Genomic DNA, 22,491 nt, shown 5'->3' on the forward strand with positions numbered 1-22,491 from the left:
AATTTAGTTCAGTGTCTTTTCTTAGATAATATTGTGGGTACATCAGTGAACTTCATCGTGCAGGATACTGCTCATCACAGGCAAAACGTCAATGTGACCAGCATCAGTGAAACTGACGAGACATTTTAATCTGCGGAATTCTTATGATTTTTGAAAATGGGAATTATATTTGATACTTTACGTTAACTTTAAATTATCAACGATGAAGTATTTTGAAATATGGTGACCAATTTTTAGCTCCACTGGTCATATAGTATAAGAGCTTATGGAATATACTGTTGCTCGTGGTCCGTTCGTTAGCACAAGTATGCTATCACTATTCCTAAACATGCTGGAGGATTGCCATGAAACTACAATACGTTAATCCAAAGATTTAGTTGATTTTAAATGAGAATGATGTTCAGACATACAATTTGTCCATTTGAAATCGTGTTATAACTACTTTAGAACGGATGGTCATAGCACTGGGTTTTAACTAAAAGAATTATCATGATGAATAGTTGGTCTTCAACGACAATGGTACTATCTGATAGTCAATATAGCCGCCACAGCAGCCATCATAAAGTTCTTTTTCGCTGCTTCTCCTCAAGTCAAAGTCGTATTAACATGGGGTTTTCTCCGGAAAACTTATGTTGCCTAGTATGTCTTAGTTGAAAATGTGCTGACCTGACATGCACCATGGCATCATTCTTGAAATTTTTTTTATCACTGCTTCTCTTGAATGGAAGCTTATATTAACATAGTGTTTTCTCTAGAAAACTTTTTAAGGAGTCTAATTTGTCGTAAATGAAATTGTACTAAGCTGAGATGCAGTTTGGTTACCATTACTAATTTACAGCAATCTTGAAAGTCTTGTTATCTCCACTCACCTATATCGAAAGACATCGCTATAGGGTTTTCATCAGTAAGCTTATTATGATATCTAGTCGGGCCTAAATGATGGTGATATCGACATGGGGCTTTTCACCAGAGGACTTTTTAAAGTCTCCAGTTGGTCCTGAATTAAAACGATGCCAGTTTGAAGATCTTGTTATAACTACTCCAGAATCCATGGTCATATAGACATAGTGGTATCACCAGAAATACGTCTTATGATTGTTCTAAATGCAAATGGCACCAAACATATCAGATATGACTGATACGACGATTTTCTTGTCGCTACTCCTTCTGAATGGGTTTTTATATTGGCATGGGGTATTCACCAAAAGTCTTTTAAAGATGTCTGGTTTGTCCGAAATTAAAATGGTGCCAAATTTAAATCCAATATGACCGCCATTGTTGTTAATTTGAAAATCACGTGTTTAGCTCGAAAGTCATCTTCGCTAGCCAAGGTTCCGATATGATAACCCTTTCTACACCTTGGCAGATCGAACAGATATGTTAGTGCTTTGTCCAAGTGATAGCTATTGGATTTCATGAGTTGCCTCCCGTCGTATGTAATAACTAACCAGTAGAGTGTAACAGTGTTGCATTGTAAATATGCCTAAAATGATGGAGACAACTGACCTAAAAAGAATACCTTATAAGTTAAACATCGAAAGTATGACTGCGTTCAAGAGGGAAGCCATTACAGGTCTGCTTGGGTGAAAGGTATTTGTACAAACACATCGAAAGTATGACTGCGTTCAAGAGGGAAGCCATTACAGGTCTGCTTGGGTGAAAGGTATTTGTACAAACACAGACCGGCAGTGGAAAAGTGCTTTTTTATGAGCCCATTCAAGCTGTGTGCTCCTCTTGTCTCGATCACGTAGGAACAGTGTTCAAAACTTAAGTTTGATTGGATGCGATGGCTTGCCGACACAGCCAATGAAATTCACAGACCCGAAGCACATAAATACCTGCTCGATACGCCAAGGCGTAGATAGGGTTATTAGGGACCTTGGCTCGCGAAGATGCTCAAAAGTATCAGAGATGGTTTCAACGCTCAGCAGTTAAATAGAAGAAATGGTCTTATCTTGAATTGCTAGAAAATTAGTTTCGGTCAGCAGAGCATCGATTTCTTAGTTGCCTCGGGTGGCCGAGTTATCTAAAGTGCTTGTCTTTAAAGATCACTAACACATCTAACCTCTGTTCTTGTGAGTTCGAGTGTCGGCTCAACCAGCGTTGGTATGTGAGAAAACTTGCCAGTGGGTCGGTGTGTCTTCTGGGGTCTTTCTGCACCAGATATACTGATCGCTATGTATAGTCCATCTTCTGCTGAAAATAGCGTTAATCCTAGCAAGACCAAGCCAAGCCAAACCCTTTAAAGGTCTCTTCTTCTGGAGTAATATCAATGGAACTATACCATTATTGTTAAAGAAGAGTCTTACTAAAGTCGGCCAATTTGTGTTAGTTGTACTTTACTGCTTCACTGTCAAAGTAGGTATATAGGGATAATATAAGATAGAAAAGGCGTTTATGTATTGTTATTATGGACACATGGCTTCATTCCAAGTTGTTGCACGATTGCACAATAAAGGGACTGCTCAATGAAGCACTATTTTAAAACATAACTGTCAAAGGAATAATAAATAAGGCTGAACAGTTGCCGCATTTTGAAATTATACATCAAACCATTATTTCTGATATCATTATACATAAAGAAGAAGTTATAATGTGATAATTCTTGAACTAAACAGAGCCGCTGGGCCCAATCAAATTAGTCATAAACTGTTAAAAATACAGTCGAAGAAATATCCGTGACCTTGCGAAAACTGATCAATAAAGCAGTTGAAACCAATTTGTTCCCCACACAGTGAAAGCTAACTTATGTCATGCCAGTTTATAAGAAATGAGACCAAACACTATCATCTAATTATAGACCAATTTCTCTTATGTCCAGGGTTTTTCCAAAATTTATATTCAGACACGTATGCAAATGCTTTTGAACAAAAACGATTGCATGTATATAGATAAATCTGGATTTCTTCCAGGCCTTTCAACAACTCGTGAACTAATTGAACTTTATCACAAAATATGTTTTTCTCTTGATTCGAATGAAATCACGTGTTTAACCTTCCTTGAAATCATTAAAGATTTTGTTAGAGTATGGATTAGATGGTTACGTTAAAAGTTTTTATACATGTAATAGCCGAATGCTACTTATCAAACCGCTACCAAAGAGTTTCCCAACGGACTTAAAGTTCAGTATCATCAAAAAGTCATGTAAATATTGAGGTTCCCCAAGGTTCTGTGCTAGGGTCTTCACTCTTACTTTTTATGTAGCAGACTACTTCTCCACGCTTTTCTCACGACTTCTTCTACAGACCCTTCACAGGTACAAAGGCTCATAAACAATGATCTTGAAAAACTTAAAATATGGGCAAACGACAGAGACCTTACTCTTAACACTTCGAAAACATACATTTTATTATCATACAGGCAGACCGACTTTTCCTGTCTTAAGTTCTATTCTGACAATATGTATTTGTTGCTTGCTAAAAAATCAAAGACACTTTGGACTTACATTATCTTCTGATACTAAATGGGCTGATCATATTAGTATGATTATTCAGAAGGGCATATAAATATTTACATTGCGCGCAAATAAAAACTGTTCGCAGGACAACTTTGGTCTATTGGTCTATTCAATTTGATGAAAAATATTACACAAAACTTTCCTATAATCCTTCTGTAGAAATTAAAGAAAAAAATAAGCGAATGTATTAATCAAATCTCTGTACACAATTTTTCAATACATGATGAACTAGATATCTTCCCAAATAAAATACGCACACCTCAGTTTTATATGTTACCAAAAATACATAAAACGGTTGATAAGTCACTACCTTTAGGATATCCAGGTAGACCCATTATTTCTACATATAATTCAGTTACAAATAATATATCGCAATATATTGATCACATTTTACAACCACTGATGAAATCACTACCTTCATATGTCAAAGATACTTTTGATTTCATTACCAAATTGAAATCTTTACCGAAACTAACAGAAAATTCATTCCTTGTTACACTTGACGTGGTTTCACTCTACACGAATATACCACACCATGGTGGTATCGAAGCGTGTACATATTATCTCGAAGAAAACGAATATACATATATACTATCAAAAGAACATGTTTGTGATTTGATAAAACTTGTGCTCGAAAATAACATTTTTCAATTTGGTAATACAAACTATCTCCAAAGAATGTGAACAGCAATGAGTAGTCCTATGACACCTGCTTATGCATCTTTATTTATAGGAAAATTAGAAAATGATTTTCTAAATAAATGCCTCTTAAAACCAGATGTATGGTTAAGATTTTTAGACTATATCTTTATGAGTTTGAGTTATTCATCAGAAGACCTTTTTCATTTTATAGACAGTTTAAACAAATTACATCCAACAATACAATTTACATTCAATGTCTCTAAAAGTGAAGTATCATTTTTGGACGTAGCTGTCGTGAAAAATTCATCAGTTTGCCAACCAGTTTCTAAATAAATAAAAGCTCTCAAAACAATAAATGGATGCAGCTTCCAGTTGAATTTTTTCTCACATCTCTCCGAATCTTCATTAGAGTAATTATTCCAAACTTAAGAAACATATTCTAAAATTTAATGTATGAATACTATATATATATATATATATATATATATATATATATATATATATATATATATATATATATATATATATATATATGTGTTTCTTAAGTTTGGAACGCACGTTGAAATGGAAAATACAGACTTTGACAGTGTCTAGTGTGATCGAAAGGATCGAAATTTGAAAGTTGCCTTTGATCATTTTTGCTAATTTTTTCTCGGTACTATCTGGTCTGGATTATGTTGATGTGGCATTAACACACACACACACACACACACACACACACACACACATGCATGCACGCACGCACGCACGCACACACACACATACACACACATACATACATACATACATACATACATACATACATACATACATAGCCTATGGAATAGTCTAACTAAAGAAGTTCATGCCTGAAAACAAACTAGCCATCAACCTTCCCCTTCAATCCTTTATCTCTATCAGCAGTTGTTTTTCGGCCAAAGCTTTTAATTGGCTGCATTACTTGTATGAAAGCGAAGACAAACGGATAAAACATCGCCCTCATAGCTATGACCCAAAACACGAAGGGATCGTTTAGGTGCGTGGACAGACGAGCACCCATAAACACTATCGTCAGTGTTGCTACCGGTAGTCCTAAAATTACGGATATAAATACAGAAACCGACAAGAAGAAATTGAAACGAAAGTCGAAGGACTGAAATTGAACTATCGATCGAGTCAAGTAGTCATTTTTAATGTCTTGAAAGAAACTTTATATTCTGGTCATGATTAAGAGTTTCGCGACAAAACACAACTTCTTTAACAAAAATTAAACAGTTGCAAACCTGCAAATCGTCAGCAGACGTTTAGATGAAGTATATCAAATTGCCTACGAGAAACGAGTGTGACTTCCAGAACACAACACGATTCCGTAAGGATACATTGAACTGAAGTATAAAAACGAAATTTTTGAAGATTACGATGTCATTGTGAATACAAAATGTCGATCGAAGAAGGTGATGAATAATTCAATACAGCAACCAATCGGACAACCCATTATGAATAAGTTCAATTTTGATCCAGTACACTTTCACCGATGCTGGCGAATTCGACACAACGACCGAGTGAGGGGCTAAAAAAATAAGATTTTAATTCGATTATGAACTCAAGTGTGATTCTGGGGCTTGCAACCAGAATGATGTTATGCTCTGCGACATTAGCAATGCAGTTCCTCTAATAACATCCAAAGCGATGCACTTCGTGTGCCTCATCGCTTTACTAGCAAGAGCGACGCAGTAGTACGATATTTCTGCTCTATTGGAAAAAGTAAATCCGCGTGCGTACCTATCAGCGGATCTCATCCATGCAATCTCAAACCACTCGTTCATCGAGATGTGCAAATCAAAGATGAACGTGAGTTTCTTGTAGCTTTGCCTGGCCATTGTGACTTTAAAAGTCGACTTCAGCCTTTCAAACACGGCCAAAGATCTGGATGGAATGCTGAGTACCAAATCATTAGTCAGATTCGGATTTGTCTACTTGGTTCGATGAAACCAAGTACAGTATTTCTGTTGTGTTATGAAGATCCACAAATGGGAGTAGCCTGGAACATGCCGGATGGTCCTCCATTCTGTCACCACCTTCCTTGGATGGGGCGTGATTAGTATCCCCATGACAATTCTGGAAGAGAACATTCGTAGTTTGCCTCCTTAGCTCGTGGAGATTCAAATGGAACGCAAAACAAGTACATCTTTTACGACGTAGATTTTAAAATTAGTAGTACGGCATGTTAAAAGAGGGTTGATGAATTTGAAAGTGATCAAATGGTCAGATAACGATCAACTAATTATTACTCAGAAGACTCTCAATGCTACGGCAAAATAACTTAGAAAAACAGATTCAGAAAAGTCATTTAGAGCTGCGAGAACGCATTTGTTGCTAAAATACAATTGAAACCCAAACAAAATAATTGTTTGGTTTTTAATGTGTTGTTATTTACATAGTAAAAGAAGACCAATTCTTGGGGAAAAAATATAATTGACATCAAACGCAGCTTGAATTTAAAACTTACCATGCTATAACTAGTATCCCTTGTGTTGGAACAAATTCCGTGGAAGCAAGCATATGACAGTATGAAGTACTTAGAAGATTAACCAATCATTTTACAAGAGCTGTTTCCTACTACTACGATTCCATTCAATTTTGGATGACGCGTAGTTTGTAGGTTAGTGATTACTTTTCTTGGATTTCTTTCTCAGTAAATTCGTTCTGGACCATTTATGAACAGAATATATAACAAAGACATGATCATCCAAACATTATATGTGCATGAAAGACAAACTGTGTTAAAAGTGTTGATAATAGTGATAAGACTAAGATGTGTATCTCCGCATGAAGAGGACATTTGTCGAATCGTATTCACTCTTCATAAGTACCGTGTGTGTATTGCTAGTTGGTTACACCAACAAATTTACGACTGGAAAATACGTTCGGGACTGGAAAATCTTGGATTCGTTGTTTGGAGACAAGAAGTGGCTGACGATGCCAAAGACAAGAAATGAGATTAGCTAAGAACTAGTGCAAGAAATGAAAATGAAATTAAAGACAATGTTACAAACCGTGGTAGATACAGAATAAACTTAAACAGAGGAAGTAATAGTACAAGTCCATTAATGTGTCATTATACAAATAGAAAAGAATGAAGGAGAAGGAAAATGCGACTCCACTACTCTTCTTTTGGGTCTGCTGCCGGTCTCGATTATTTAAGGGGATCATTCGCATACGCCATCAAACTAAACACAATTTTGAAAAAGACAAAAAACAACATAAATTAGCATTGTCGCAATTGGCAGATCCAAGAATCGATAGTCAAACTAAAATAAAATCATTTTAAAATCTGGGTGAAGTGGCTTTTTAGGTGGTATCATTATTCATTCCCTTTCAAATGGAATCCTGATGTTGAAGCTATAACAAAGACAAAACCAAATATCCGAAAACACGGCAGCAGACCCAAAAGAAGAGTAGTGGAGTCGCATATTCACTCAATAAAAAGAAAAGGCACAAGAAGAAATATCCCAAGGGAAAAAAATCCCCAACATCCCAACTCCTGCCAAAAAGAATGATACTGCAGTAGTGTGCGAATGTACGTTTTAAATTTTGATTACTTAGATATGGTTGATAAATAAATAGGTAACGACCTTTCATTTCCATGACTTCGGCTCATATTGGTAAAAATTTATTGTGTGAGCGCAACCCACGTATTGTAATCAGTGAAAGTGATCAATGTATCCACCAGTGTAGAAGCTCATCTCGCACACTATTTATGTACCGGAAATGGCCTGGGATACACTGTTATCATTAGAAATAGTTGGAATTGTTGACTGATATCGATATCAGTGACATCCTGCACTTATTTTCTTTCAAACAGTTTTCAGCATGATTTCCTTTCAGTCGTATCATCCTGCCAAATTGATTTTGCAAGCACATTTGTTAGAAGCCTGTATCAGGGAAATATTACAATGGTTTACTCTGACAGCATGTCAGTTATTTCAAGGGAGCATTCACTTACGCTATCAAACCAAACACAAATTTAAAAAAAACAACAACAATAAGCATTGTCACAATTGGCAGATCCAGTGATCGATGGTCAAACTAACTTAAAAATCAATTTGAAACCTGGTGGTACTGGTTTTTTTTAGGTGATGTCATTATTTGTTTTCTTTTAAAATGGGAAAAGCCAAATCCGCCCTCAATGCTACAGCAGACCCAAAAGAAGAGTAGTAGATATACTACATTAGTGTCCAAATGTGTTTTCGATTTTGGTTACTTAGATATGGTTGATAAATATGTGACGGCCTTTCATCCCCCATGACTTCGGTGAATATTGGTAAACATGTATTGTGTGTGCGCAACCCACGTATTGTAGTAATTGAAAGTGATCAATATATCAACCAGTGTATACGCTCATCTCTCGCACTATTTATATCGTAGGTAATGGCCCGGGGTGCACTTCTATTAGAAACAAATAGTTGGAATTGTTGACTGATATCGATATGCATCTATTTATCATTTCGTATTGGAATATATGGCAAGTAATCCATATGCGCGCGCAAACAATCAGAATATAGACGGGTATGATTATTCTTTCCTAAACAGTTTTATCTTGTATCTTGCGCCAATAATCGTTATCGATTGGCAATGATGCAACCGTAACCTGTTGGTGGGTGTCAGTGGATTGATCTGGCACATACTGACATACAAAAACATGTACACGATTACAAGGTCAATAGTGACTTAAGGTATTTCTTTGAAGTTGATTCAGAATACGTTGATGAAATTTGTCAAGCTCATAATAATGACCTGTTGACCCCAAAAGCGTTGTCAGTGCCATGTGAATAGTTGTTACCTTATCAATAATAGTTGATGAATTCGGATGTACATATACTGAATGCACCAAGCTTGTTCAAAATCTCAGAACAAAACTAAATTGTGTATTAAACATAAGAAATCCGCAGTTGTATTTACGACTGGGAATGCGTGTAAGAAAAGTCCATCGGATGCTTGGATTTCGCCAACAAGTTTGTATGGATCGATTTTTTCGAATGAATACGCATCTGAGAACAAAGACACCAATAGATTTATAAAATATTTAATTAAACTCATGAATGATTCTCCATTTGGCAAGCGATGGATATTTCCCGATGGCATTACCACTTACGCGTTTAGTCAGCATGCGATTGGGTAACAAAATATATCATGATTGATAAAATTGATAATAGTGACTATTCTTGATTTGCTGAAACGACTTGCAATTCCTCTAGCACAAATGCATTGCTAGGAGGCTTTAGTCCTTTCGGTGAAGGTGCCAAATGATAGCGCGTTGGTTGTCGTGGAAGTCCAAATCCGTGTATCTACTTCTTCGATTCAAACCCCACCACTCCTGATGTTTGACGTTTCTTTCCAATATGGAATCGGTTCACAATTAATACTTCCAGTTCAGTACCCACGAATGTAGTTCTAGTCTATTTTTAGAACATTTTTTCCTCTCTCATTTTGGTGGTGATAGAAGAGTTTTATTTATGCATTTTTGGTAGGGATTTAAAGGTAACTGTTTATTCTTCATAATATGAGCTCAGGGTGTTGTTGTATGTGTGTATTTCGGCGACAGTGCACAGTGAGTAATAAGGCCTTGGTGATGCTCCGGAAGTGAAATGTGTGTTCTGTGTACATGGTGATGTGTTGACAGTTCAGCATCTAAAAAAAGAGCAGGTCAACCTTTGACGAGAACTTCACCGTGAAGTCATCTTTGAAGGTAGTTTAGATTAGCATATGATTTGTATTGATTGTCACACAGTGGAAAGGTCAGTACTGAGAAACCAATGTAGATAACATATAGTAAAATTAATTGTGTCCTATGTCCTGTCAGGGAAGCATTGATTCAACTTTAAATTGCTATAATATTTTTATTATTAATGATAGACACATGAGATTTTCACACCTTGTGTATATTGACTGTAGCAATCCGAAAATATAATTAAAATTTTAAAAAATTAATTAATTTTTTTTAAAAATTAATTTTAAAAAATTTAAAAATTAAAAAAAAATAATTCCCTATAAATTCACAGAAATGGTATCTGTTGGAGATGACACTCATTATTATTAGCAGCAATGTATTCCTACACCATATTAAAGTTGCAATGGAGGATTTTTTTGAAAGCCTGTCAGCAAAAATTTCATTGAATTCTGTAATAGCACATAATAGTGTTTGTAAAATATGGACAGGAAATGTAACAGCCAATGGATTATATGGCCTATTGTCATATAAGGATCCCACAACAAACACGTGGAAGAAAAAACATGTTCACAGACTGGCACTGATGGTGAAGTTGAGAAGTCTGACTATACCAAAGGAGCTAGATGCATCCCATTTATGCCATAATAGTCTGTGTGTGAATGTAGATCATCTGGTTCTAGAGCGTCATTCCATTAATAATAATAGACAGTATTGCAAAGGTTATGGTCATTGCATTGGCCATGGTGACTATCCTGACTGCATGTTAAAGTTGAAATTGTAATATGGAATAAATTCAGGTATCATGATATATCCTTTACACCCACCCACATCCATATCAATGTATGTCTGGCATGGATGGAAGGAAGGAAGGATGGATGGATGGATGGATGGATGGATGGATGTATGTATGTGTTGAGTAACAAGGAGAAAGGGAAGAGTGTGGTCTTTATTTTAGTAGACCATGCTGGTATGACAGTGCTTTCTTAAATACATTCCTTCCTTCCTTCCTTCTTTCGTTCCTTTTATTCATTCATTCATTCATTCATTCATTCATTCATTCATTCATTCATTCAGCTAGTCTAGTAAGTCATGTCTTGTCATGTCATGTTATTTTAATTTTGATTTTTTTAATCTTTATTTATTTTGCTTTTTAATTTCTTTATTTGTGTCTTCATATTCAGAGAAAACTGTTTCGACCTCTCCATAGGTCTCATCAGGTGGTAGTAAGTAACACAACTGCACATAACATGCGTTGTGTTACCTACGGATTTCCCCACTACAGTTTTCCCTTCTGTACAATGTGTTATTCATGGTGTATTTGAGCGCTTTCATTTTGCACATGGAATTAAGATAACTTTTTCTGTCTGCAGTGTCCATTGGCTCCTGCTAAACCTTTGCATAGGAGTGATCGCCCTTGGTATCTAGCAGTCCTTTGCAGTAGTCAGACTTCCTATTGCCTTGCTGTGTCCTGTACCTCAGATGGGCCTGTATCATATTTCCTCGTCTTGTTAGAATACGTTTCCTGGTTTTGGGATGCTTTTGATACAACTGCTGGTAAGTGCAGTCTTTATCCATTGTCTCCAGTGATCTCAGAGTCCTTGTTGAAAGTTTACCTCCCAAGTGTGTCACTTTTTTTTTCAGTGATGATCCCAGGCTGTTATTGAGTCTGTGTATTGTTGAATGCACTCTTGCCTCAAAGTTTCTGGAATAGTTCACATTCTTAGGTAATGAAACACTGATTGATCTGTTCACTGCCTCACATTTCTGTGTGTTTGTGTTCAGTCGCAATCTTTCTACAACATCACAGGAGAGTTTCATTTTCAGAACTTCTAGCAGGATGTTCTTATCATTTTCTGTCATGTTGAGATGAGTCATTTGATGAGGGCCCAGGTATGCTGATCGCATCCACCAGCTGTTAGTACTTCCTCCCCCACAGACCTTTGAATAATGCCGGCATTTGGAGCAGTCCCCTGAATAACAGCGCAGAGTGGCATCCAATACTTGGGGAAGTTGACATTTAATTTTTTTAACATCACCACTATTGTCCTCCATCATTTGTTTGAAGATTAAACCGCAACGTGCTTTAATGTCTTGGCTGAAAATTTTCTGTTTGAGCCTTTTTCCTTCTCTTGTTCTTATTCCTGGAAACATGTTTTCACTAAATATTGCAGAATTACACCGTTTGAACTGTAAACGACCCAAATGGATGGGATCCGACAGTCTTTCTACTTTCCACATTGGATGCAGAATGGTATAAGCATTTTGGAAGCCAGCAGCAGCCTGTGCATCTCCATCTGTTGTTGCATGTCTGATGAGAATCTCTTGCAGAACAAATTTTTGTCCCATTTCTCTTGCCATTTCATACTCTGAATGTGGTGCAACTGGTGACAGATTTGCTGTGCAGTCAACATGGCCTCCTGGACATTTCACATCAAAACCTTTTCCCTTCAGCCATGCTCCAGTCCAACACAGCTTGTTTTCTATTGTAGTTCCCACAATGTATTGCTTCTCTGTAACAGTTTCGCAGGCAATTCCAACAGCTTGTGATGAACTTTGACCAGGTTTCTTTTCATGTCCAAAGCTAATGGCATTGTATCTCGCATCAAAAGCAACATTTATTTGCTCAGGATGCTGAACACCACGCATAACATTAACTTGTCTGACTAGTTTCAGCTTCTCTGTCATGTCCATTTCATTCAGCTCCACAGTTGCTTTGCCTACAAGGTTGGAGGCCCTTTGCATAGATGTTCTGCTAGGTGGCGGAATGTCAGTGGCTGCAAGCAAGTATCTAGCCCTGGTGTTGCCCATTGGTGTATCTTGTAATCCAGCTTGAAACATCATATTTACAGCAGCAGGATTTGGCCCAGGTTTATTTGTTTTTATCTCATCATACAACTTATACTCTGGTGACTTAAAGCTGCAGTTTTTACACATCATAGTATGCTTCCAAGCAAGTCCCCATTTTATTTCATTAGCAATTTGGAACTCTGGTCTACCACATATGTTGACTTGATTGCCATGGCGATGAATGATATCATTCCACATTTCAACATTTTTTTTCATACAGATCATACGTGTCCCATCATGCTCATTCAAATTTGTCTCTTTCAGGTCCAGTTTTGCTTTGGATGATGGTTGTAGAATGTTTGCAGTCCCAGGTGTGCCATTACAGTCTGGTGCCTGAACTGACTTGAGACCCCCATTTGTCGGCTTTGTCACTGCTGTGAGAGAGAACTTGTCTGCATCCATTCTTCTTGTCACTGGAACAGATGCAGCACTGGAACTTGGTAGAGTATTATCAGTCAGATATGTGACTCCTTTGTTATGTGGAATATATCCAGGTTTAAAAAAAGTTGTCTTCCTCTTCTTGTACCCTTTCATGGTTTCAGTTATGATAACTGCATGTAAAATACAAGAATCATCCTCTCTCTCTCACTTATATAGTTAGGAGAAGGCATGCTAGCTTGGTTTCAGAGAACTTCACCAACTCTTCAATACTACTGGAAGCCTGACATCTGAAGACTCCTCCCCTTCATGGGTGGAAATGATGTCATGTACTTGGTTAGACCTAGCTTGCGTATTTAGATGCTACCAGATTTCAGGTGTTACCTTTCATTGACAAGCTTTGGTTTAATTGCTTCACACCTGATAAGGAAAACCATTGATGTTTATGACAAAGGATTGGAGAGACTTTGCCATAGAACAAAATTTGTCAACTTCAGATTTTAAAATTTCATTAAAATTTAAGTTAAATTTAAATTTTCATATCAAAATATGTATGATTTTTTAAAATTGAATTTTCTAAGAAAGTTAAACAGTCTAGTTTAATTTCTAGTAATTTCCAGATTGGTGTTAGAACTAAAAACTAATTACAGTTTATTTGAAGTGTTTATCTTGATTAGCAAAATCACAATTAAACTTTAAGTTTTGTGCATTTTTGAAATTCGGCCATTTGGAATTGAGTTGTGTCTGTGTTACAGTGGTGTCAGCTAAAAGCCTGTATCTGTCCTATTCATGGATGAAAGTCCTTAAAACTTTGCAGCAGCATTTAAGAGACATTGATTTGATCATGGATGGAAGTTTTATCCATGGAGGTGAAATTGTCTAACCCTGTCAGGAATCGGTTCACAATTAATACTTCCAGTTCAGTACCCACGAATGTAGTTCTAGTCTATTTTTAGAACATTTTTTCCTCTCTCATTTTGGTGGTGATAGAAGAGTTTTATTTATGCATTTTTGGTAGGGATTTAAAGGTAACTGTTTATTCTTCATAATATGAGCTCAGGGTGTTGTTGTATGTGTGTATTTCGGCGACAGTGCACAGTGAGTAATAAGGCCTTGGTGATGCTCCGGAAGTGAAATGTGTGTTCTGTGTACATGGTGATGTGTTGACAGTTCAGCATCTAAAAAAAGAGCAGGTCAACCTTTGACGAGAACTTCACCGTGAAGTCATCTTTGAAGGTAGTTTAGATTAGCATATGATTTGTATTGATTGTCACACAGTGGAAAGGTCAGTACTGAGAAACCAATGTAGATAACATATAGTAAAATTAATTGTGTCCTATGTCCATATATTTCACTACTGGTGTCAAGAAGGCGGTCCAGTCATTTCCACTTATCCTCCTGCATCTATCTGAAGATGAAATGGATAAAAACATCCTGCACTTCATTTCTTTCAAACAGTCTTCAACGTGATCTCCTTATAGGGATGTCATCCTGCAAAATTGACTTGTGCACTGTATGGCAGCAGTAGCAAAATCCGTGCACATTTGCTAGACGCCGGTCTCGATTATTTAAGGGGATCATTCGCATACACCATCAAACCAAACACAATTTTGAAAAAGACAAAAAACAACATAAATTAGCATTGTCACAATTGGCAGATCCAAGAATCGATAGTCAAACTAAAATAAAATCATTTTAAAATCTGGGTGAAGTGGCTTTTTAGGTGGTGTCATTATTCGTTCCCTTTCAAATGGAATCCTGATGTTGAAGCTATAACAAAGACAAAACCAAATATCCGAAAACACGGCAGCAGACCCAAAAGAAGAGTAGTGGAGTCGCATATTCACTCAATAAAAAGAAAAGGCACAAGAAGAAATATCCAAAGGGAAAAAAATCCCCAACATCCCAACTCCTGCCAAAAAGAATGATACTGCAGTAGTGTGCGAATGTATGTTTTAAATTTTGATTACTTAAATATGGTTGATAAATAAATAGGTAACGACCTTTCATTTCCATGACTTCTCCTCATATTGGTAAAAATTTATTGTGTGAGCGCAACCCACATATTGTAATCAGTGAAAGTGATCAATGTATCCACCAGTGTAGAAGCTCATCTCGCACACTATTTATGTACCGGAAATGGCCTGGGATACACTGTTATCATTAGAAATAGTTGGAATTGTTGACTGATATCGATATCAGTGACATCCTGCACTTATTTTCTTTCAAACAGCTTTCAGCATGATTTCCTTTCAGTCGTATCATCCTGCCAAATTGATTTTGCAAGCACATTTGTTAGAAGCCTGTATCAGGGAAATATTACAATGGTTTACTCTGAAAGCATGTCAGTTATTTCAAGGGAGCATTCACTTACGCTATCAAACCAAACACAAATTTAAAAAAAACAACAACAATAAGCATTGTCACAATTGGCAGATCCAGTGATCGATGGTCAAACTAACTTAAAAATCAATTTGAAACCTGGTGGTACTGGTTTTTTTTAGGTGATGTCATTATTTGTTTTCTTTTAAAATGGGAAAAGCCAAATCCGCCCTCAATGCTACAGCAGACCCAAAAGAAGAGTAGTAGATATACTACATTAGTGTCCAAATGTGTTTTCGATTTTGGTTACTTAGATATGGTTGATAAATATGTGACGGCCTTTCATCCCCCATGACTTCGGTGAATATTGGTAAACATGTATTGTGTGTGCGCAACCCACGTATTGTAGTAATTGAAAGTGATCAATATATCAACCAGTGTATACGCTCATCTCTCGCACTATTTATATCGTAGGTAATGGCCCGGGGTGCACTTCTATTAGAAACAAATAGTTGGAATTGTTGACTGATATCGATATGCATCTATTTATCATTTCGTATTGGAATATATGGCAAGTAATCCATATGCGCGCGCAAACAATCAGAATATAGACGGGTATGATTATTCTTTCCTAAACAGTTTTATCTTGTATCTTGCGCCAATAATCGTTATCGATTGGCAATGATGCAACCGTAACCTGTTGGTGGGTGTCAGTGGATTGATCTGGCACATACTGACATACAAAAACATGTACACGATTACAAGGTCAATAGTGACTTAAGGTATTTCTTTGAAGTTGATTCAGAATACGTTGATGAAATTTGTCAAGCTCATAATAATGACCTGTTGACCCCAAAAGCGTTGTCAGTGCCATGTGAATAGTTGTTACCTTATCAATAATAGTTGATGAATTCGGATGTACATATACTGAATGCACCAAGCTTGTTCAAAATCTCAGAACAAAACTAAATTGTGTATTAAACATAAGAAATCCGCAGTTGTATTTACGACTGGGAATGCGTGTAAGAAAAGTCCATCGGATGCTTGGATTTCGCCAACAAGTTTGTATGGATCGATTTTTTCGAATGAATACGCATCTGAGAACAAAGACACCAATAGATTTATAAAATATTTAATTAAACTCATGAATGATTCTCCATTTGGCAAGCGATGGATATTTCCCGATGGCATTACCACTTACGCGTTTAGTCAGCATGCGATTGGGTAACAAAATATATCATGATTGATAAAATTGATAATAGTGACTATTCTTGATTTGCTGAAACGACTTGCAATTCCTCTAGCACAAATGCATTGCTAGGAGGCTTTAGTCCTTTCGGTGAAGGTGCCAAATGATAGCGCGTTGGTTGTCGTGGAAGTCCAAATCCGATCTGAAACTGTAAATAAATCAATGGACCATACTAGGTCAATTGAGTGACGTTTCTCGCCTTCGTACTCCCATGGAGTGTATAAGTATGGAAAAGTTTATTTCCAGTGCGTCTAACAGCGGTGGTTGTGAAACTGTTTTATATGTAACGGCGACAGTCTTTCGTCGAATTGCATTATCTGGTTTTAATCCAATTACATGTGTGGTTTCATTATTTATTGCTTATATGACTAAATGGTTCGCGTATTTTGGACCGGATGACCTTTTAATAATCTCGTGTTTTTAATTCCCAGGTAGATAACATAAGTAAATTTTTTTTATAGAAATCACGAGGCAAAATAAATATTTAAACATCTGTACATGTTATTTTAGTACAATTATGGTAAATATATTTACAACATGCCCTCATCAGGTCTCATTTTTGCGTGTAGCAGTTTTTAACATTTTAGAACATTTCAGTTTATTATTGCATCTATTTATGATATGACAGCAACATGTCAAGATCATTTCAAAATTAAATTGCAGAATGAGAATGTAATACGTTTGATGTCCAAGCAGAAATAACATGTATTATTATATTCTGTAGTGCGCAATTTTAAATCGGTACAATAATCAGGTTTTATTGCACAAATATTGAGAACAAAATGAAGATAGAGGGAGTGATTTACAGATGGAGGTAGGGAAATACGTACAGACATGAAAAAATAAATGTGCCAATAGGCGTCTTGTGCATATGAAAATTTGGTCAAGTTGTGGAAAATTTTTAATAAAATTTCATATTTGCATCCACATCAACATGAATATTATTAAAAATGTAACCTACTTATGGTCATATAAAACATTTGAATATCTGAGACATTTTGTACTTGGATTCTCAGTACCCGTAAATTGATTTAAGTCGTTTTTGCAATAGGAGTTAACAAGTTATATATAGCAAACCCTATCACCTGTTCCTTGATCATTATATTAAGGTAATGGACTGACAATACAGATTCACTTTCAGTGAAGCTTCACTTGGGAAAATTTATTTTTCAGTACATATTTCTTGTCATGCTTTATTTAGTCATTCAAAAAGTGTGTACCGTGTTATAAATATATTGTAAAAATATACAAACATTTGATGAATCACAAACTGTCTTTTGTACGTAAATACTCCATGTCAACGTCCTTTAACACATGAAAGTAATTTTTATATTCAGGATTGAACACTGGTACATTCCATTGGTACACTTCGTTCTACTGAAACAGAATTGAATATATTTGCTACTGAGCGACTTTCCTGATTTGTTATAACTCTTCGTTGCTGTAGTTATTTGTAAACATACTGGAACAGAAAGATTACGGCTAATATTTTATCATCTGACTCTCATCTGGTTACAGCTATAGCACTGACATACAAACATTTTGTCGTGAGCAATTTTATGCACAGAATTTAAATGGTTGAACTCCATGGTATTTAGGTAATTTTCTTAAAATCTGGTTTTAATATCATGTCTCAAACATTAGCTCTCTGTGTCATTTGACATAAGAAAACAAGGTAGAAGAGAAAATTCAGGAAATTTATTATTTATAAGACATATTTATAAAACCTAATTTATGTAGATGAATATCCTTTTCAAACTGGTTTCCGAATCTGTAGAAAATATAATCGTTTAATTCAGTTTATAACATTGTAAATTTAGCAAGGAGAAACCTGACTGTTGAAGTTGACGTTTTGTAATAATAAGAATATGGTTGTTGATTGGGGTTAGTATATAAATTCAAGTATCCTAAAGGTTGTTCCTTGGAGTTAGTATATAAATTCGTGTATACTAAATTCATGTATGCTAAAGGTTGTTAATTGGGGTTAGTATGTAAATTCGTGTAGACTAAAGGTTGTTGATTATGGTTAGTATATAAATTAGTGTATCGGAAAGGATGTTAATTGGGGTTAGTATATAAATTCGTATTTCATAAAAGTTCTTAACTGGGGTTAGAAAGGTTTTCTCTTTTTAATCTACATCGATCTTCCATACAAGTCAAGAGAAGACTAAATACGTGTGGCACAGTACATCTTAAGTCAACAGTGGCAAATAAGTGTCAAAGACGGCAGCTATTACATTTGAGTCAACATATGCACTTGAAGAAATTAGAATCTGAACTTTCACAAAATGCAGGAGTCAATTGCTGTGAATTCTTTGCAATTCACGAGATGTAATGATCATGCGTTTATACTGCATTCGTTTTATTCTTTCAACAACTTTATTGCCATTATATAAAGAGGAGCAATATGGACACAAGCTTTCACAACGTACCGAAGCCCTCTCTCTTACAGATATTACGCAAAGAATTGTAAGTACAGCGGGTAGCACTAAGCATATAATAGTACCAGTATTACATAAAAGAAAACGAACCATATCACAATACTGAAACAATTACTAATAAAATTAATAATAAAAACGACTGACGACTTATTTTATTATTATTATTATTATTATTATTATTATTAGTATCAGTATGGCTAATGTCGTTTGAATTGCTACAGCTATTGTTTAAAAATGTTATATGATATTTAAATATTTTGGTGGTGTACCTTTTGGAGACTCAAACAGCCAAGATCACTGATAGGGCAATAAAAAAGATCTTCACAATTCTTCACTGACAGGTTAATGACGAATATGCAATAATATAAGGGGTTAGATTATAGTTGAGCTTAATATTATCCAACATTCGGCAGGTTCACATCTTTACCGTCGGGAAAACGTGACAGCGGGTGTTTTATGACTATTGCATGACATCGTCAGTAGTGAAGGGGGATACTAGAGCGACAATGGGAATTAGCATTACAGGACCCCTTGGGAACATATAGCGACAAGGGAAATTTAACATGGAGAAAAATCGTGGGAACATATAGCGACAAGGGAAATTAACATGGAGAAAAATCGTGGGAATGTTGAGCGACAAGGGGATTTAAACATGGAGAAAAATCGTGGGAACATATAGCGACAAAGGAAATTAACATGGGATTTTTTTTTTAAAAAAAAAAATAAAAAAAGGGGTAGGCAATGGAAAGGCTATCTCTTTTCGAGAAATATGGGGGCCCTGAAAAGGGCCTTTGGGTTTTCTTCTTCTTCTTCTTCTAATTTCTTCTTTTTCTCCACCAAGTTCTTATTTTATCTCCTACACTCTTCTTCCCTTTCTTTTTTTTCTTCTCCTCCTCTTCTTTCTTCTTCTCTTCCTCCTCTTCTTTCTTCCTCTTTTCATTTTCTTCTTCTTTTTCAATTTTTTCGTTCCATTTGCGTATTCTTATTCTTTCCTCTTCATCCTCCTTCTCCTCCTTTATCTCTTTCATTACACCACTAATCTTGTCCTTTGCTTTTCTTAAGTTATTAATTTCCATCTTTACACGATGGGGACTATAGGAATAATGGTCTTCAACGAGTCTTATTAGCATCTGTTCCATTATTCCTAAGTTGTCTAAAACGTCTTGCAAGGTTTGTATTTTGTCCATTTGGTTTGACGCCATCTTCTTTTTATTCTTTGCAGAATGGTTTGAACGACGAATACTGTGGGTTCTTATACTTAAAGCGCGTACGTGAAGGAAAACATCCCCCTAAAAACATAAAATGGATCTTACCTAGATCATGACCAAACAACGCGCGGACGTGAAGGAAAACATCCCCCTACTTTTTCATTTCATATAATATAACCCAAACTATATTCTCCACATTTGCTAAGAAACAATATAGAAACCCATAATCTACTATTCGCACAAACATACCTTTACTCTTACAAACACAAACACACAAACACATACCCTCACATTTTTTTAAAAAAGAGTTAGTGTTTATATACACACTACTCTACCTACACACATTGGCAAATTAATAGTTATTTCTTTTCTAGAGTATTGGGTAGCCCTTAAAAGGGCTGTTGGTTTTTTTAAACTCCTGATGCACCTATCTAATGGTTGCACCTTCCTGGCCTGGCGCCACACACGCATCTTCTTCCCCAGTCTTCTTTCACCTTTCTTCTGGGGAGCGCAGAGGGAGGATGATTCGCTTCAACACCCCAATCCTCTGTCTCGGGAATATTGAACGACATCCTCTCTTCTCTTTTCTTTTCCTCTTCTTCCCTCTCTCTTCTCTCCTCCTCTTCTTTCTTCATTCTTGCTTCTTCTACGATAGCCTCCGCTGATAGTTCGTTTACTATGCGCCTGGCATATTCCAGGTGCATCTGGAGTTCTAGCAGCTTCACAACCCTTGTATTCATTGTCTTGCTGTTAACAGGTCGACGATGGGCCCAACTGACGATTAGTTTTTAATTTATACTGAAAGGGCGGACGTGAAGGAAAACATCCCCCTAAAAACATAAAATTCATCTTACCTAGATCATGACCAAAAACAACAACAACGCGCGGACCTAAAAGAAACACTCACTCACTTTTTATGCTACCCATCACTATTTTAAAATTTTTTCATAAATCACTTCAATAGACTATCCACATACGCAAAGCAATCCAATCTAACCCCAAATATACACCTCAAACACCAAAAAAGACATCATTTTAATCTACTATCCATACCAACTTACTTGATCACTTACAAACACAAACACACAAACACATACCCTGACATTTTTTAAAAAGAGTTAGTGTTTATTTTCACACTACTCTACCTACACACATTGGCAAATTGATCGTTATTTCTTTTCTAGAGTATTGGGTAGCCCTGAAAAGGGCTGTTTTTTTGTTTGCTATGGCATTCTTTTTTTTAGTTTCTAAGAATGCGATGTCCTCTGAGGATTGACTTTCTGGCGATAGGTCTGCTTCTTCGGAAAGAGAAGAAGAACTCTTTGGTGTCGATACGACAATCGACAAAGCCTCTGTCAGCTTCAGGTTGTTGCTGCTGCTGTTGCTGTTGTTGCTGCTGTTGCTGCTGCCTCTGAAGTCTGTACTTCTCTGTCCATTCTTCTTTCTCCCTGTTCATTTCTTCTCTGAAGAGCTCTTCTATCAGGTCTTCAGTGATTTGTAACATTCTCACATTCTCTATTTCTTCTGGCTTCGGTATCAGACTGTGTCTGACCCTATGCAAATTCACGTAGGCTTCGTTGAGCTTAGCTAGTTTGGAGCACATCTTCGTAGGAGGATGAGTCAACAATGGATGGTTAGACTGGAAACAACCCCGGTTCTTAAAGTGAAAGCGCGGACGTGAAGGAAAACATCCCACACGGTTTTCGAGCCGCAACGTTCATGAGAGGGATAGTAAGAAATGAAAGAGCATCAATCCAACATTCTTATAGCTAAACAAAAGACAAAGGCATTTTTTTCAAAACACAACATTTTTTATTCAAAAATCACTTAACACTAAACAACAACATTTCTAACATTTTTAACAATAATCCAACACTATAACATCAAACAATTTTTTTCAAATCACAAACATTTTTTCTCAATTGACAATCTACTTTAAACAGGGCTGACAACGTTGTGAATGAAATTGTGATTTCCACTGTTGGAAATCATTAGGCCATTGATGGACACTACGTTTCCTAGCTTGAGACAAAAGATAAGCATAATGGTCACAAAACCATCGATCTACTTTCACATCATTTCTAGCAGAAGAACGAGGATCGAAATGAGTCACTAAATGTTCTAAGGAATAGCCCAGGCTGCGATGATGCAGAAAATACACACAATATTGTCCACACACCAAGGAATCTGTGCCTTGTAATTTCACATTATTGAATCGGGTGGTTTGAGCATTTCTT

The 22,491-nt window shown here is 36.3% G+C and overlaps 1 protein-coding gene across 1 annotated transcript in view; it reads left to right on the top strand.

Annotated features, from left to right (window-relative positions):
- Positions 1-13,063: 13,063 nt before the first annotated feature.
- Positions 13,064-22,491, top strand: part of LOC149785109 (chymotrypsinogen A-like) — a 36,518-nt gene continuing 27,090 nt past the window's right edge. The window contains exon 1 of the mRNA XM_089978875.1: positions 13,064-13,096. Coding sequence (XP_089835001.1) covers positions 13,079-13,096 — 18 coding nt within the window. The 5' untranslated portion in view covers positions 13,064-13,078. The remainder of the gene's footprint in view (positions 13,097-22,491) is intronic.

The sequence above is a fragment of the Sinohyriopsis cumingii genome, chromosome 13 (assembly GCF_028554795.1).
Source record: "Sinohyriopsis cumingii isolate HCF-2022 chromosome 13, ASM2855479v2, whole genome shotgun sequence".
In the NCBI taxonomy this organism is placed as follows: domain Eukaryota; kingdom Metazoa; phylum Mollusca; class Bivalvia; order Unionida; family Unionidae; genus Sinohyriopsis; species Sinohyriopsis cumingii.